General features: G+C 47.3%; 1 protein-coding gene across 1 annotated transcript; it reads right to left on the bottom strand.

The window, feature by feature from the left end:
* Window positions 1–2,579: 2,579 nt before the first annotated feature.
* LOC126088172 (uncharacterized) lies at window positions 2,580–15,251 on the bottom strand. The gene is made up of 3 exons (XM_049906296.1): window positions 14,846–15,251; window positions 14,567–14,774; window positions 2,580–2,968 (listed from the first exon to the last, which is right to left on the bottom strand). The coding sequence occupies exons 1-3, from the start codon at window positions 15,239–15,241 to the stop codon at window positions 2,580–2,582; spliced, it is 993 nt and encodes a 330-aa protein (XP_049762253.1). The 5' UTR covers window positions 15,242–15,251.
* Window positions 15,252–15,905: the final 654 nt, after the last annotated feature.

Raw genomic sequence — 15,905 nt, 5'->3', positions numbered from 1 at the left:
TTAATGGATCAAGCACGTATGTTTTGACAGAGCACAAACTGTGTGATTGTGAAACTTGCGTTTATTTGTTGCAGCTTATGTGACAAACTATTGTTTCCATAATTTCCTTGAGGGTGATCACATTCATACAAACACCTAAATCTGACAAGGAGGCATACCTCACTTACCAGGCGCACAAATTAGATGCGTCGGTAAGAGATTCTTATCGTACGACACGTACTGTCACTAATGCCGTATATGATATACCAGACATGTTTTCCGGTGAAGGATTCAGGTGGCTTGTCACCTTGTCATCAAACATTTGCGGTTCGAATTCGAAAGCCGCTGCCTTTCAGCTGCTAGTACGGTAGTTGTGCGGAATCAGTTTTCATTATAGGTCCCTTCCTTACATCTCGCTGTTGCAAATGGACGCTACTTAACAACACAGACAAATTTTAATACCACGAACAGCGGGGAAGGGGGGGGGGGGGAGAAGAAGGGGGAAGAAGAAAAAATGCACGTATGAGGTTTGAACTCTGTTCGCCCACTTGGCAGTTCAACACTGACAATTTATCTTATTTTGTTCATCGCGTTTATCCGGGGTGGACGTCCCGTTCAATCAGTTCTTTTATTACAGAGGGAACCTAACCCTCTCAGCAAACACACTGATCTACCGTGCGGGCTATCAGTTCAGTTTCTATTTTGCCTTTTTTCTTTTTTTTACAGTTCAGTACACCTTCGTGTTCTCATGCTTTATCTGTGTTCAGTTTTTGACGGGCTATCCACTGAGCCAACTTGATCTCGAAAGGGGGGGGGGGGGAGGAGAGATACGATAGGGAGTTATCCCTTGTCGATTTCACAAGAACTATTTGGCCCAAAATTTGATTTTTTACACATCTTGACTGATACCTTCCCCCATAAATTAATTAATTTTGTTTAGATGTTCAATGCCGTTATTGTGCAGAATTAGATTTAGTAAACCATTGCTCGAAATTTTGAAGAGTTTGCAGAGGTAAAAGTCGATAGCGTATACTTTCCGTGTGGTCGATTTTAGTTGCCACCAGACATTTCAAAAAATTACATTCAAACTAATAAAATTCATGAAGTAAGACACTTCGATGTTGTCTTTAAATGAAGAAAATATTAAGCACCGAACACGATTTGAATTCAGAACCTTTTACTTCGCAGCCAAACACTTTTTTATCCTGGGGATGTGTTACAAAGGATGCAGTTGGTGTATTGTGAATTTATTTTATTTTTAATTTTTGTATTTTTTTTTAACAGTAAGGAACTTAACTAGTAAGTGCACTCGTTGCGTCGAGTTTGGGACGCACATAACTAAAAACATGCTATTAGTTGTAGAAAAAGGCATAAAGAAAGAGCAAAGTGCGGGGTTAAGGAAACCATGAAACAAAACTGAAGGGTGGAACCCATACCACCATTAATCAGTGCTACATCTTGCACCGGATGTGAAACAAAAACTGCGAAGACCTTTTCGCACAGGCGACAAAAAGAGGAAATGGGGCAAATACTGCTACAAAGAGTGAGGGTTCAAGACGAAACTCTCCATCTGCTGTATCATCCAGGTATGACTTCTCGTAATGACCAAGGTAGATCCCACATTGCACCGCGTAGTGTTCTATCATCGTCTTGTAATTTTAGCTTCTCTTATCCGTGATGATGTAGCAGAGAATATGTGATAAGTTTTTAACTACATCTGTATGAAATGAATGATCACATGGCATTGTTGGCCGTGAGGCCCCATGAGGGGAAGTTCGGCCGCCGTATTGCAAGTCCTTTTAGTTGACGCCACTTCGGCGACTTGCGAGCCAATGATGAGAGAATGATAATGAACAAACAACACTCAGTCATCACGGGGCAGATAAAATACCTGACTCCGTTGGGAATCGAACCCGGGACCAAGCGCGCGGGAAGCGTGAAAGCTACCGCAAGACCACGAGCTGCGGACAACACTTTAACCATTAAGCTAACGCAGCCTGTCTTAATAGAGGTTCTGGAGGACTTTAAAATATTACGCTAAATACCGACAAACACTGTTGGTATGAATTACGTTTCGTCGAAGTACAATAGCAAATAAACAATTACCTCTTGTTTATTGCGAAAAAGCGGTTAGTGAGAGTGAAACAAACGCCTTTCCTTGCTATCGCCTGAATTAGGAGACTTATTGCCTGTTTGGTTTAATAGAATATGAAGCAATTGGTATAAAGAATGCTTTTTCCAAACTTTCTATAAAAGGAAGGCTGCTATGAAGACATTGCTTCTGTTGAATTACTTATGACTGAACGTTTCTAAGACTGAAGACAGTCGTCCGTGCTCTGCACTGCAGTCGAGCTCTGGCAACGTCGTTCTTTATTCATTGGGTGACTGTTTCGTGACGTCAGATGCACAGAACGAACCTAAATTCGGCCGCCGTCGTAAATGACGCGCACTTTAGTATGCCATTACACCAGTAATACGAGTGAAAGAAGTGTACACATAGATGCCAGTATTTTGTTTTATTTCACCAATAAATAAAATCATTTCTGTGGACTACATACATTAAGCAAAGTTTTGAATTATGGGAAGATATCTGGCGGTGATCACTGCTGCGGCAATGAGATGAACTGCTCCGCGTGCAATGAATCCGTGGACTCAGCTGTGGACAATGGCGGCTGCTCCTCTGAAGCCGTTGGAGTCGGGAGTCTGGAGAATGAGGCGCTGCTGGAGGACGAAGACGGCGAAGGGACGGTCGCCAGCGCCTCCCTGAAGAAGCGGCCCACGAGCGGCGCCCGCGACAGCAGCCAGAACGCTGCTCCCACCTGGAAGGCGGCCAGCGCCGTGGTGGCGCGAGCTCCCAGCCGCAGCGCCTGGCGGAAGTGGCCCGCAGGGGGCGCAGGAGTCGGGCTGGCGATGGTGGTCGTCGTCGTCGTCGTCGTCGTCTGGGTCCGTGCAGCAGAAGATGACGCCTCCGTCGCAGCTGTCTCCGCGCCTGAAATAGGAGACACACCGAGTCACGCGAACGCCGTCAAGCAGCGTCCTCGCAATGTTTCACTGCCAAGACGGCTGCATTTTGAACAACTTTGGAAGCAAACATTGTTTAAGACGTCATGGTCTCCTGACCTTCATTGCTTACATATTCCGCTCTCACAATCATATTCCGCAAATCAAGACGCTTCATTCGAACCCAAACACCATAAGATAAAGTTGTACGAATTCATGTAAACGATATGCAAATAACATGTGCACACCAGGCTTGCTGGCGTACACACATACATTCCAGACAACGGTCACAGGAGCTTTAGTTCACAGGAGGCCAGTCCCAACCCATCTATGTCGGCTGGTGGACGCCTGTGGAGCAGACAGCGTTCGCCCAAGGGAAAGGAGGAAGGACCCCATATTCAGCTTAAAAGCAAATTCCTTTACATTGCGTGGGAGCGGCCAGCCTACACATTCTTTACACATCGCATGCAGTTTCAGAGATTTTCAAAGGGAGACAGCAAACGCCAAACGCCGATACTACAGATTTCCGGATTGGTCACCTTAAACGAAAGGCCATTCTCCCGTTTTAGAAGAGCAATGGTGGTTGGCAGACGACATTTCTGATACCTTGAGCTGAAGGAGTAATGGAAGAGACCGAAAGATATAGCCCTTCATGTCTGGCGTGGAGAGGGGCCGTTTCGTTGTCGCTCTTGGAGCGAGAAGACGTAACGAGAGCGTGTGCGCTCGTACGTGTACTCAAAGAGCGATGAACAAGTCTCAGTACTTCGCTGGGAGAGCACCTCTGTTGAGAGCGAATCGAAGTGCGACTCTATATCGAGTCCTTGCGATTAAGTGTTGTTCACTGTCTTGCCCGCCACACTCATTTTGCGGTGTGAATGGACAGTTAAACGCCTGCGAGCGAATTTTAAGTGGCATCACGGTGGACTGGTTATCTGACCGGTGTACCAGGCCAATAGTTAGACTAGGGGCGAATAGGAGTCCTCGACTTCATCAAGGCTTAGGGGAGTTTGATTGGCGAAGGTCAATCCAGATAGAACTAGAGTTGTCTTATTTGTCAGCAGCGAACTGCGCAAACAGTCATCACAGCCCATGGTATTGTTCTGTTACAGCTCTTGCGAGCCCCATATTTCGTCCACAACAGTACAGTTCACTGCATTTCACACGTGACAGCCTCAACTGTACCTAGCAACATCCTAAAGGAGAATTATTCAAGTTGAGTAGGCACGGCTTTCAGCCGTTCTGCTAAGTCAATAACAATCTTAAACTTTGTATTGAAATTTCATTAGTGAATCTTATCCTTAAGAGGTAATTTCACATTCTGGAATAAAACACCCAGAAGTAACTTGCTCAGTTCATAACTAAAAGTTCTATTGCGATTCCTCAGAACTTTCGCAAAAATAAATAATTTGTTAGTTTCATGTTTTTCTTACACTAACTAGCACTAATCCAGTACCCAAGTATCCCACTAGCGACGTAAGAAATTCTGTGTCATTTCCTTACAATGGACGACTCCAGAAGATATTTATTGCTGAAAGTTTTTCCAGGCATTTCTCTTTAGAACGTTAGGAGCGTCCGTCTGCCTTCTGTAGTAGTGTGGGGGGGTGGAAATCACATCTTGCAGGAGCCACAGGGTAAAAGGTACATGTTAGATTAATCCGTTGCAGAGAATGACGGAATAGCAATCCACACGCTCACAATTGTTTTGGCCGTTTCAGCCCGTTTTGTTTTGTGTACTGGGGAGAGAGGAAAAAAAGAGAACTTTGCAAAGTGCCAAAGGTATTGTACATGAAGTGACAACTATATAGAATAATTACTTTAATATGACTCATCAATTCGAAAGTTAATAGCTGGCAAGTGATTAAGCAGAGCATTTAATAATGCACGTTGTCTCTTCATGTCTACCCAATATTGAACTAGGAAAGTATCCTGAATAGGAAGGCGTCGAGGTCCAGATACATGACATGGATTATACCTCTGATTTTTTTTTTTTTTTTTTTTTGTGGTTTTAGGGCGCACAACTTCAATGGTCATTAGCGCCCTGACTACTCTAAAAATGCACCGCGAGCCACAAGTTGACAACAACAACTAAAAGGAAAAACACAATAAAAGACAGACTGACAGGCATAGGATTAAAAAACTTCGTCAAATGTCCTTAGCAAGGTGTGTCAAATTGATAAAACAAAGAACACGAGCAGCTGCTCGTGGGTCATCCGCTAAAACGGCATCGAAAGTAATAGGCAGGTTAAGATCGAGGCGCAGTTGGTTAAGATCGGGACAGGACATTAAAATGTGTCTAACCGTCAGCAAGTGCCCACATGGGCAGAACGGCGCCGGCGCAGCCGTCAGCAGATGGCGATGGCTGAACCGGCAGTGTCCAATCCTTAACCTTGCTAAAACGACCTCCTCCCGCCGAGAAGGGCGTGAGGAGGACGTCCAAGCCACGGGAAGAGGTTTTAAGGCCCGAAGCTTGTTGTCGGTAAGTGCAGCCCAATCGGCATGCCACAGCGACACAACGCGCCGACAAATGACCCTGCTAAGATCGGACGAAGGGACACAACAATAAGCTGTCCGAGGCTGGAGGACCGCAGCCTTGGCCGCGGCATCTGCAGCTTCGTTCCCAGGGATACCGACATGGCCAGGAACCCACATAAAGCTAACCGGCGGACCGACGTCCACCAGCCGCTGAAGAGAGCGTTGGATCCGGTGTACGAAAGGGTGAACCGGGTACGGATCACTGAGGCTCTGGATGGCGCTCAGGGAATCTGAGCAGATGACATAAGCAGAATGTCGGTGGCGGCAGATGTAAAGAACAGCCTGGTAGAGGGCAAAGAGCTCAGCTGTGAAGACCGAACAATGGTCATGGAGCCGGTATTGGAAACTTTGTGCCCCGACTATAAAGGAACACCCAACCCCGTCATTGGTCTTAGAGCCATCTGTATAAATGAAAGTCATGGTGATGAACTTCGAACGAAGTTCCAAAAAACGGGAGTGGTAGACCGAACTGGGGGTGACCTCTTTTGGGAGCGAGCTGAGGTCAAGGTGAACGCGGACCTGAGCCTGGAGCCAAGGTGGCGTGTGGCTCTCGCCCACTCGAAAGGTTGCAGGGAGTGAAAAATGAAGGTGTTGAAGGAGGCGACGAAAGCGAACTCCAGGGGGTAGCAGGGCAGAGACATACAACCCGTATTGACTGTCGAGAGAGTCGTCAAAAAAGGAACGATAAGACGGATGGTCGGGCATTGACAGTAGCCGACAGGCATACCGACAAAGCAGTATATCGCGCCGGTAAGTGAGCGGCAATTCGCCAGCGTCAGCATAAAGACTCTCTACGGGACTGGTATAAAATGCTCCGATCGCAAGTCGTAAACCCCGATGTTGTATGGAGTTGAGGCGGCGTAAGATGGATGGCCGTGCAGAGGAGTATACAAAGCTCCCATAATCCAGCTTGGAGCGGACGATCGACCGATATAGACGAAGTAGGACGGTTCGATCCGCTCCCCACGACATACCACTGAGAACACGGAGGACATTTAAAGAACGGGTACAACGGGCGGCCAAATATGACACATGTGGAGACCAGCTAAGTTTCCTGTCAAAGGTAAGGCCTAAAAATTTGGTTGTCTCCACGATTGGGAGAGCAACGGGACCAAGTCGTAAGGACGGTGGGAGAAACTCTTTGTAGCGCCAGAAGTTAATACAGACCGTCTTCTCGGCAGAAAAACGGAAGCCATTGGCGACACTCCAGGAGTAAAGACGGTCAAGAGAACGCTGAAGACAGCGCTCCAGGACACGTGTACGCTGTGCGCTGCAATAGATGGTAAAATCGTCCACAAAAAGGGAGCCTGATACATCAGCTGGGAGGCAATCCATTATTGGATTGATCGCGATGGCGAACAGAGCGACGCTCAAAACTGAGCCCTGTGGCACCCCATTCTCCTGGCGAAAGGTGTCGGACAGGACAGAACCCACACGTACCCTGAACTGTCGATCCATTAAAAAGGAACGAATAAAAAGAGGGAGGCGACCGCGAAGGCCCCATGTATGCATGGTGCGGAGAATGCCCGCCCTCCAATAGGTGTCGTAAGCCTTCTCCAAATCAAAGAACACAGCCGCGGTCGGGCGCTTCCGCAAGAAGTTATTCATAATGAAGGTCGACAAGGTAACCAGATGGTCAACAGCAGAGCGGCGCCTACGAAATCCACATTGTACATTTGTAAGTAGGCGTCGAGACTCAAGCAGCCAAACCAATCGAGAGTTAACCATTCGCTCCATCACTTTACAGACACAGCTGGTAAGTGAGATAGGTCGATAACTGGAAGGCAAGTGCTTGTCCTTCCCCGGCTTAGGAATCGGGACAACAATAGACTCGCGCCAGCATGCGGGAACATGTCCCTCAATCCAGATGCGATTGTATGTACGAAGAAGAAAACCTTTACCCGCAGGAGAAAGGTTCTTCAGCATCTGAATATGAATAGAATCAGGCCCTGGAGCGGAGGACCGTGATCGGCCAAGTGCGGTTTCGAGTTCCCGCATGGTGAATGGGGCATTATAACTTTCACAATTCGAGGAGCAAAAGTCAGGTGGCCTAGCCTCCTCTGCCTGTTTGCGGGGGAGGAAGGCAGGGTGGTAATGAGCGGAGCTCGAAACCTCGGCGAAAAAGCGGCCGAAGGCATTGGAGACAGCCTCAGGGGCCACAAGGACTTCATTCGCGACCTTCAAGCCAGAAACTGGGGAGTGGACCTTAGTGCCAGATAGCCGGCGCAGGCTACCCCAGACAACAGAAGAAGGAGTAAAACTGTTGAAGGTGCTTGTGAAAGCAGCCCAGCTGGCTTTTTTGCTTTCGTTAATAATACGACGACACTGAGCACGTAATCGTTTATAATTAATACAATTCGCCACTGTAGGGTGGCGTTTAAAGGTGCGTAAAGCACGTCGACGAGCACGTAAAGCGTCTCTACATGCTGCAGTCCACCAGGGGACCGGTACGCGACGTGGAGAAGAAGTAGGGTGAGGGATGGAATATTCAGCAGCAGCGAGAATGACTTCCGTGAGGTGTGCGACCTGACGATCGCAGCTTGTGAAGGTTTGATCCTGAAAGGTCGCCCTGGAAGAAAAGAGCCCCCAGTCTGCCTTGGAGATGGTCCAACTAGAGGAGCACGGAGAGGGAGTATGCTGCAGGAGATGGATAACACACGGGAAGTGGTCGCTCGAATATGTATCAGCAAGTGCATACCACTCAAACCGGCGTGCAAGTTGGGGAGTACATATAGAGAGGTCTAAATGGGAATAGGTATGAGATGTGTCCGAAAGAAAAGTAGGGGCGCCAGTATTAAGGCAGACAAGATTGAGCTGGTTGAAAAGGTCTGCTAACAAGGAGCCCCTCGGGCAGGAGGCTGGAGAACCCCAAAGGGGATGGTGGGCATTGAAGTCTCCAGTTAACAAAGACGGTGCAGGTAGCTGAGCAATAAGTTGCATCATGTCTGCCCTGGTAACGGCAGATGACGATGGAGTGTAAACGGTACAAAAGGAAAACGTAAAAGTGGGGAGAGTAATGCGGATGGCAACTGCCTGCAGGCCGGTGTGCAACGTGATGGGATCGTAGTAAATATCATCCCGGACCAGCAACATAACCCCTCCATGAGCTGGGATACCTACCATAGGGGGTAGGTCAAAACGCACAGAGGTGTAGTGTGCCAAGGCAATGTGATCGCATGGGCGTAGCTTCGTTTCCTGGAGGGCTACGACGAGCGGACGATGCAAGCGGAGCAGCAACTTCAAGTCCTCTCGGTTGGAGCGAATGCTGCGAATATTCCAGTGAATAAGTGCCATCGTAAGAAAAGGAAGATGAGAGAAGGGGTCACCTCGAAGGCCGCTTAGGGCCTGGCTTCGAGCGAGCACTGCCGCCGCTATCAGTAGGCGGACCGTCATCGTCCATGGGGTCTATAGGGTCATCGGCCATCTCGGGAGGATGGCCGGGAGGGGGAGCTTCCTCCGCCGGTGAACGGCCAGATATACGGCTACCGGCGGTGCGGCCAGGCGAAACGGATGACGGCCTGGGGCGGCAACCGCTGGGTGGCGCAGGAGAAGATATGCGCCGTGGCGGGGAAGGAGAACTGTGCTTCCTATGCGCCTTTTTGGAAGGACGTTTGGTGGAAGTATCGGTCGAAGGCTGGGAGGTCGAGGGACGGAGGAAGTCTGCACGGGATGGTTCCTTCTTGAAGGACCGTGCATCTGACTTCGGTGTCTTCGACTTAGCAGAAGCTGAGGAAGTGGCTGGTGTCTGTGGTGTGATGGGAGGAAGAGGAGACGTCGACCGCGCGATCTTAGCACTGGCCGAACGGACGACCGTGGTGCTGAAGGTCAGATCGCATGTCTGGGTTGCGACCTCCCGGGTAGTCCGAGGAGAGGCGAGGACAGTACTATATTTCCCCGCTGGGAGCAGCGTGGGCTTCCTACTAGCCAATAGCTTGCGAGCAGCCGAGGTTGACACTTTCTCTTTGACACGAATTTCTTGGATGCAACGTTCGTCCTTACAGACAGGACAGTCGCGGGAGGATGCGGCATGGTCACCCTGACAGTTCACACAATGAGGAGACGGAGGTGGACAGTCACCCTCATGGGCATCACTGCCACAAGTGACACATTTAGCCGCATTGGAACAAGACTGTCGAGTGTGATTGAAACGCTGACACTGGTAGCAGCGCGTAGGTGTCGGGACATAGGGGCGAACAGAAATAACCTCGTAGCCCGCCTTGATGCGCGATGGCAGCTTAACACTATCGAAGGTCAAGAAGAGTGTCCGGGTCGGTACAAGGTCGTTGTTGACCTTTTTCATGACCCGATGGACAGCCGTCACGCCCTGCTCAGCGAGGAAAGATTGAAGCTCCTCGTCAGTCAATCCGTCGAGGGAGCTAGTATACACTACACCACGAGACGAATTCAAAGTTCGGTGGGCCTCCACCCGGACAGGGAACGTGTACAGGAGGGTGGCCCGAAGCAGTTTTTGTGCCTGAAAGGCATTCTCAGTTTCTAGTAATAAGGTGCCGTTACGCAACCTGGTACAAGATTTGACAGATCCGGCTATGGCATCAACGCCCTTCTGAATAACAAAAGGGTTGACAGAGGAAAAATCCTTTCCGTCCTCAGTGCGAGAAACTACGAGGAACTGTGGGGCAGGCGGTAGTACTTTTGTCACTGTTGGCTGGTCACGTTTCCGTTTTTGGGTCGAAGTCGAAAGCGATGGAGTAGAATCCATTGCGGAGGAATCCCCCATGATTGCCACCGTCTCCGATGGCGCGCTCCTTCCTTGTGGGGACCCTCTCAGAGGGCACTCCCGCCTTAGGTGAATGTTTACACCTCAGGTCACACCTCCCGAGAAACAGACGGAGGGACCAATCGGCATGGTCAGAAGGTATCAGCTCAGGCAATCACCCCTCCCCGGGCCTGGCCTTTACCAGGGGGTACGCGCGTGCCTTACATGTCTACCCAGGGCGGGGACTTACGCGTTACCCCGTCACCGGCTACGCGTGCGAACGCGTGGGTCGGCCTTCAGACACGCACAGGGAGGAAGGAAGAAGAGGAAAAAGAAGAGAGAGAGGGATAAAGAGGACAGACTGTCTCAAACGCCGAGGCGGAGACCAGAGAAGGCAAGGAGAAAAAGGCAATGAGAAGGCAAGGAGAAAAAGGCAATGAGAAGGCAAGGAGAAAAAGGCAATGAGAAGGCAAGGAGAAAAAGGCAATGAGAAGGCAAGGAGAAAAAGGCAATGAGAAGGCAAGGAGAAAAAGGCAATGAGAAGGCAAGGAGAAAAAGGCAATGAGAAGGCAAGGAGAAAAAGGCAATGAGAAGGCAAGGAGAAAAAGGCAATGAGAAGGCAAGGAGAAAAAGGCAATGAGAAGGCAAGGAGAAAAAGGCAATGAGAAGGCAAGGAGAAAAAGGCAATGAGAAGGCAAGGAGAAAAAGGCAATGAGAAGGCAAGGAGAAAAAGGCAATGAGAAGGCAAGGAGAAAAAGGCAATGAGAAGGCAAGGAGAAAAAGGCAATGAGAAGGCAAGGAGAAAAAGGCAATGAGAAGGCAAGGAGAAAAAGGCAATGAGAAGGCAAGGAGAAAAAGGCAATGAGAAGGCAAGGAGAAAAAGGCAATGAGAAGGCAAGGAGAAAAAGGCAATGAGAAGGCAAGGAGAAAAAGGCAATGAGAAGGCAAGGAGAAAAAGGCAATGAGAAGGCAAGGAGAAAAAGGCAATGAGAAGGCAAGGAGAAAAAGGCAATGAGAAGGCAAGGAGAAAAAGGCAATGAGAAGGCAAGGAGAAAAAGGCAATGAGAAGGCAAGGAGAAAAAGGCAATGAGAAGGCAAGGAGAAAAAGGCAATGAGAAGGCAAGGAGAAAAAGGCAATGAGAAGGCAAGGAGAAAAAGGCAATGAGAAGGCAAGGAGAAAAAGGCAATGAGAAGGCAAGGAGAAAAAGGCAATGAGAAGGCAAGGAGAAAAAGGCAATGAGAAGGCAAGGAGAAAAAGGCAATGAGAAGGCAAGGAGAAAAAGGCAATGAGAAGGCAAGGAGAAAAAGGCAATGAGAAGGCAAGGAGAAAAAGGCAATGAGAAGGCAAGGAGAAAAAGGCAATGAGAAGGCAAGGAGAAAAAGGCAATGAGAAGGCAAGGAGAAAAAGGCAATGAGAAGGCAAGGAGAAAAAGGCAATGAGAAGGCAAGGAGAAAAAGGCAATGAGAAGGCAAGGAGAAAAAGGCAATGAGAAGGCAAGGAGAAAAAGGCAATGAGAAGGCAAGGAGAAAAAGGCAATGAGAAGGCAAGGAGAAGTCAAGGGAAAGAGTAAGGAAGACAGTGAGGTGGAGAAGAGCAAAGAAAGGGACCAACAAAAGGAAGGAAGAAACGAGAAGTTTAAAACCAAAAAGACCACGATTATAGGTCGTGTAGATCGTCCGTCTCCGGACGCAGGCGCTAACTACCCCCGTGAGGGGGATGGACTCCTTTTAGTCGCCTCTTACGACAGGCAGGAATACCTCGGGCCTATTCTAATCCCCGGACCCGCAGGGGGGATACCTCTGATGTATGCAGGTCCTAAGCTCCTACATACCTGCAAATCATACAGGAAGTCCTACAGATCAGCAGCTACGCTGCGCCCGCAACTTGGTAGAGCATACCCACCTATGCCGAGCTAACATACACAGCAACAACATCGGCAAGTCCTTGCCAATCAGCAACATTGACTTTGGATATGCCAGCTGCTATTAAACCCGACAAGCTCTTACACTAACGCACAAACCGCGAACACTGCCCGACGATGTTAATGCGATGTATTACCTATCTGACACTAAATGATGAACCCAACTGTTATAGGAATGCTTATGCTGACTGAGAAGCCAGTACCGGTACCTAGTTGCACCCGCCGAGTAACACCACCCCACATCAAGGTATCGGCCTGCATGGTAACTACTACTAAGGCGCTTCAGTCTGGAACCGCGCGCCCGCTACGGTCGCAGGTTCGAATCCTGCCTCGGGCATGGCTGTGTGTGATGTCCTTAGGTTAGTTAGGTTTAAGTAGTTCTAAGTTGTAGGGGGGGGGGGGGGGCGGGGGGAGACATGACCTCAGAAGGTAGGTCCCATAGTTCTCAGAGCCATTTAAACCTACTCCCTTTGCATGACATGTCGCAGGCAGCAAGCAAACCGCTGCTCCACTTACAACCCGCCGCAACTGTCTTAGAGGGCTCGCTCTCTCGCCTTGGCGCTTTTTCCTCTGTTCTTTAAACAGTTATCCTTTGTTCAACTTTCGACCCAGTTTATCTCCAGATAAGGAAGTATTACTCGTCAACCGTAACTAGACACGTACAAACGTAACCGTATCCGTATCTTGCTAGACCTCACTTACAAGAGGCCACAACGTTTGGAACGCGGATTTGCTCCGAACTTCGTACACTGGTAGTACTCCATGAGGACAACAAAATGTGTTAGCAGTAGCGCGTACTTAAGCGTTATTGAGAAAAATCGCAAAATAATTTCGGCCGTCAATTACATATATACCCGTGCGTGGCCATTTTTATCAGAAAGCGGCGGCTGCCGAATTGATGCCGGCACGGTAGCTCAGAGTGTTCTGTCAGATAGGCGCTAGTCCTTTGTAATAAAAATTTTAAGGAAAGAAAGATGAACTTGAACAGGTGTCCTGTGACGTCCGCCCAGACCAAACGCAACGAACGATACCGAACAGAAAGTTGTTAGCATTCAAGCCCCGTAATCGCTGGATCGAATACCGTTCGTCAGTTTTATTTTCAAGTCATTTTCTTTATTACTTATGTCACAATTAATATAATGAAAAGAAGATGTGTAATCGGACGAACCTTTAATAAATTTACAATTTCATTTGGCGGTCTACAAATTTTTATTATCACAAATAATATGTTTATTACTATGGACTAGGAAACGACCAAACGCATAAAGTGATACTGAAAAGTGCTTGTCCGTGATTTGAAAAATCCCTTATATCTGGAAGTAGCCTCAAACGACTTGTTTAAAAAAAAAAAAAAAAAAATTGAAATGTGTGTGAATCTCATGGGACTTAGCTGCTAAGTTCATCAGCCCCTAAGCTTACGCACTACTTAACCTTAATTATTCTTTGAACTGCACCAGATAGATTCAACAATTGCTATGTTTTCGCATACGCAAGGTCTTGCGAGGGTTTCCGTGGGAAAACAAACCTTGGTAATATTTTCAAAACCTCTTTTTCAGCCGATAATTGGAAGCAACCATGCATAAAGCAGTATTTCCTTAAATATCGGTGGTGATAATTGGCAATGTAATATGAAGTCTTCACAAGAAGCAATTTCTGCTTTGTCTTTCGATTAATTATGAACAATTTTGAAGACACGGGCAAGCATACATTTTCAGTATTACTTCATGCGTTTGGTTGTTTAGTAGTCGATAGTTATGAATATCATTCTTAGTGACAATAAAAATTTGTGGACTGCCAAATAACATTGTAAATTCAATAAAAGTTCATCTGAATACACGTATTTTTCCCATTAAATCAATTGTAATTGAAATAGTGAAGAAAATGTGTTGAAAGTAGGACAGGTATATATTTCACGACCGAAATTCCCTTACAATTTTCTCAATAACGGTTGTGAAGTACGCGCTACTGCTTACACATTTTGTCGTCCTCATGGACTACTACCAGTGAACGAAGTTTACAGTAAATCCGCCGTATAAGCGTTGTGGTCTTCCCCTGTTAGTGAAAACCAATACATGAGAGACGGTATTAGATCTTTTGCGTTGGCCATCATGCCGATGTGGGCGTGGATGGGATCCACGCTACAAACAAATTTTAAAAAATTTTCAGTGTGCGAATTGGCTGTTAGGTGGAATATAAATATTTTTAAACTATGGCCTCTTTGGAGGGAAAAATAAATGAGAACAGGAAATTCACGGTTTTGCAGTATTTGCACAGAATACAACATTTCTTCCAGAATAAATACGTCTTCCATGAATTTGTGGAATATGAGTAGATAAATAGGAAGTCTCAAGTCGGTCTTCTCTTGTTTCATTGGATATTAACTGTTACCGCTAACAGCTCAGCACGTATAACTCACCAGAGGCTACTTCAGCTTCTGCGCAGCTCAGTTGGTTCTCCAGTTTATCCACCCAGCTGTCCACGATCTTGATCACACTGTTGTATTTCTTGATCATAGTTTTAGCAACCCTGTTAAGTTTCTTCCTGCCGATTTCGCTTATCGCTTCGGTTTTATGTAGTGCGGGGCGCACTATCTTCGTTATGCGTTGTGTGATAGCCTCGTACAGCTGAAAAGGAGAAAGATTTGTTATGCGGTTTTGATATAACCATTTCGGAGTTTACATTTATTAACAGTTACCTTTTCCGGCGACTCCCGCACTGCGAGAAATTTCTTCTCTATTACTACCACGCCTTCGCTAACTGCTTTGTCTGCGTACTGAATAATTGGCCGCAAGCTGCTCAGTTTGCGTTCTGCAAGTTCGAGAACCGAAGCAACAACTTTTTCGGTCAAGTTAAGTGACCAGGTGATAATGCTGGCCTTTTGCTTTACAGAGCAATACGCATCTCTGCTCTTCTGGATAGCGATTACCACCGTTGGCCAGTGTTTCAGCAGCTCAGCCATCTTGTATGTCTCCTGTGGCGCCTCCCCAGCTGCAGAAAGCTGGGCCGGTGCAATAGCAGGTGCTGCTGGAACAGAGCTCTCACACTGGACTGGCTTGCCTTCTTCGGACTTCATAACGGTTGATTCGCACATGTTGGGTTGCTAAAACTAATTAAAACACACAATTACCGCTCACATATTATAAAATTCAGTTACTTATAGTCACCACTATTAAACTCTGCAATGAGAGCTGCGAACTTTCACATACCAGGCTGTTACGGAACCGGTGATCACCACAAGACTACGTTCAGATTTGCCTCAGGCGGGAATTTATAGCATTGAGGCGCTCGTCATTGTGCGTTCAACGGTAGAGGGCGTGACTGTCTGTCGTGTCTCACTGTTATTAACATTACCGTTAGCTCTTTCATGCGCACATATATTTTCAAAACAAGAAGCAATATTTATTCAGCATCTAGATGCTTATAGGTGGATTCATCTAAATACAATACTTCAGTAGTATAACCCGCCCAACAAATTGTGCTGTGTGTAGCGATGTAGTGCCAATCGCCCAACAAACGTTTGTCTTTAGCCATTGCGCACGGGACTAAATGCTGTTCTAATACACACGACAGGGTGCAAGACGGATAAAATTTTAAAGAAAGAGTTTCTGGAAAAATTTAAAGACTGCAGATGTTTGTGGAACACATCATGCGAGAAGTATAGCAATATTTGTGCAACAAATGAAGCACTTTTTTTCATTTTGAGTAAGGTTTCGTGTGGCACATAGAGAGGAGAAAAGTCCTCAGCCTTGTGTATT

The sequence above is a fragment of the Schistocerca cancellata genome, chromosome 6 (assembly GCF_023864275.1).
Source record: "Schistocerca cancellata isolate TAMUIC-IGC-003103 chromosome 6, iqSchCanc2.1, whole genome shotgun sequence".
Taxonomy (NCBI): domain Eukaryota; kingdom Metazoa; phylum Arthropoda; class Insecta; order Orthoptera; family Acrididae; genus Schistocerca; species Schistocerca cancellata.
Note: the sequence above shows the minus strand (reverse complement) of the source record. Positions and strands in the feature narration are given on the sequence as shown.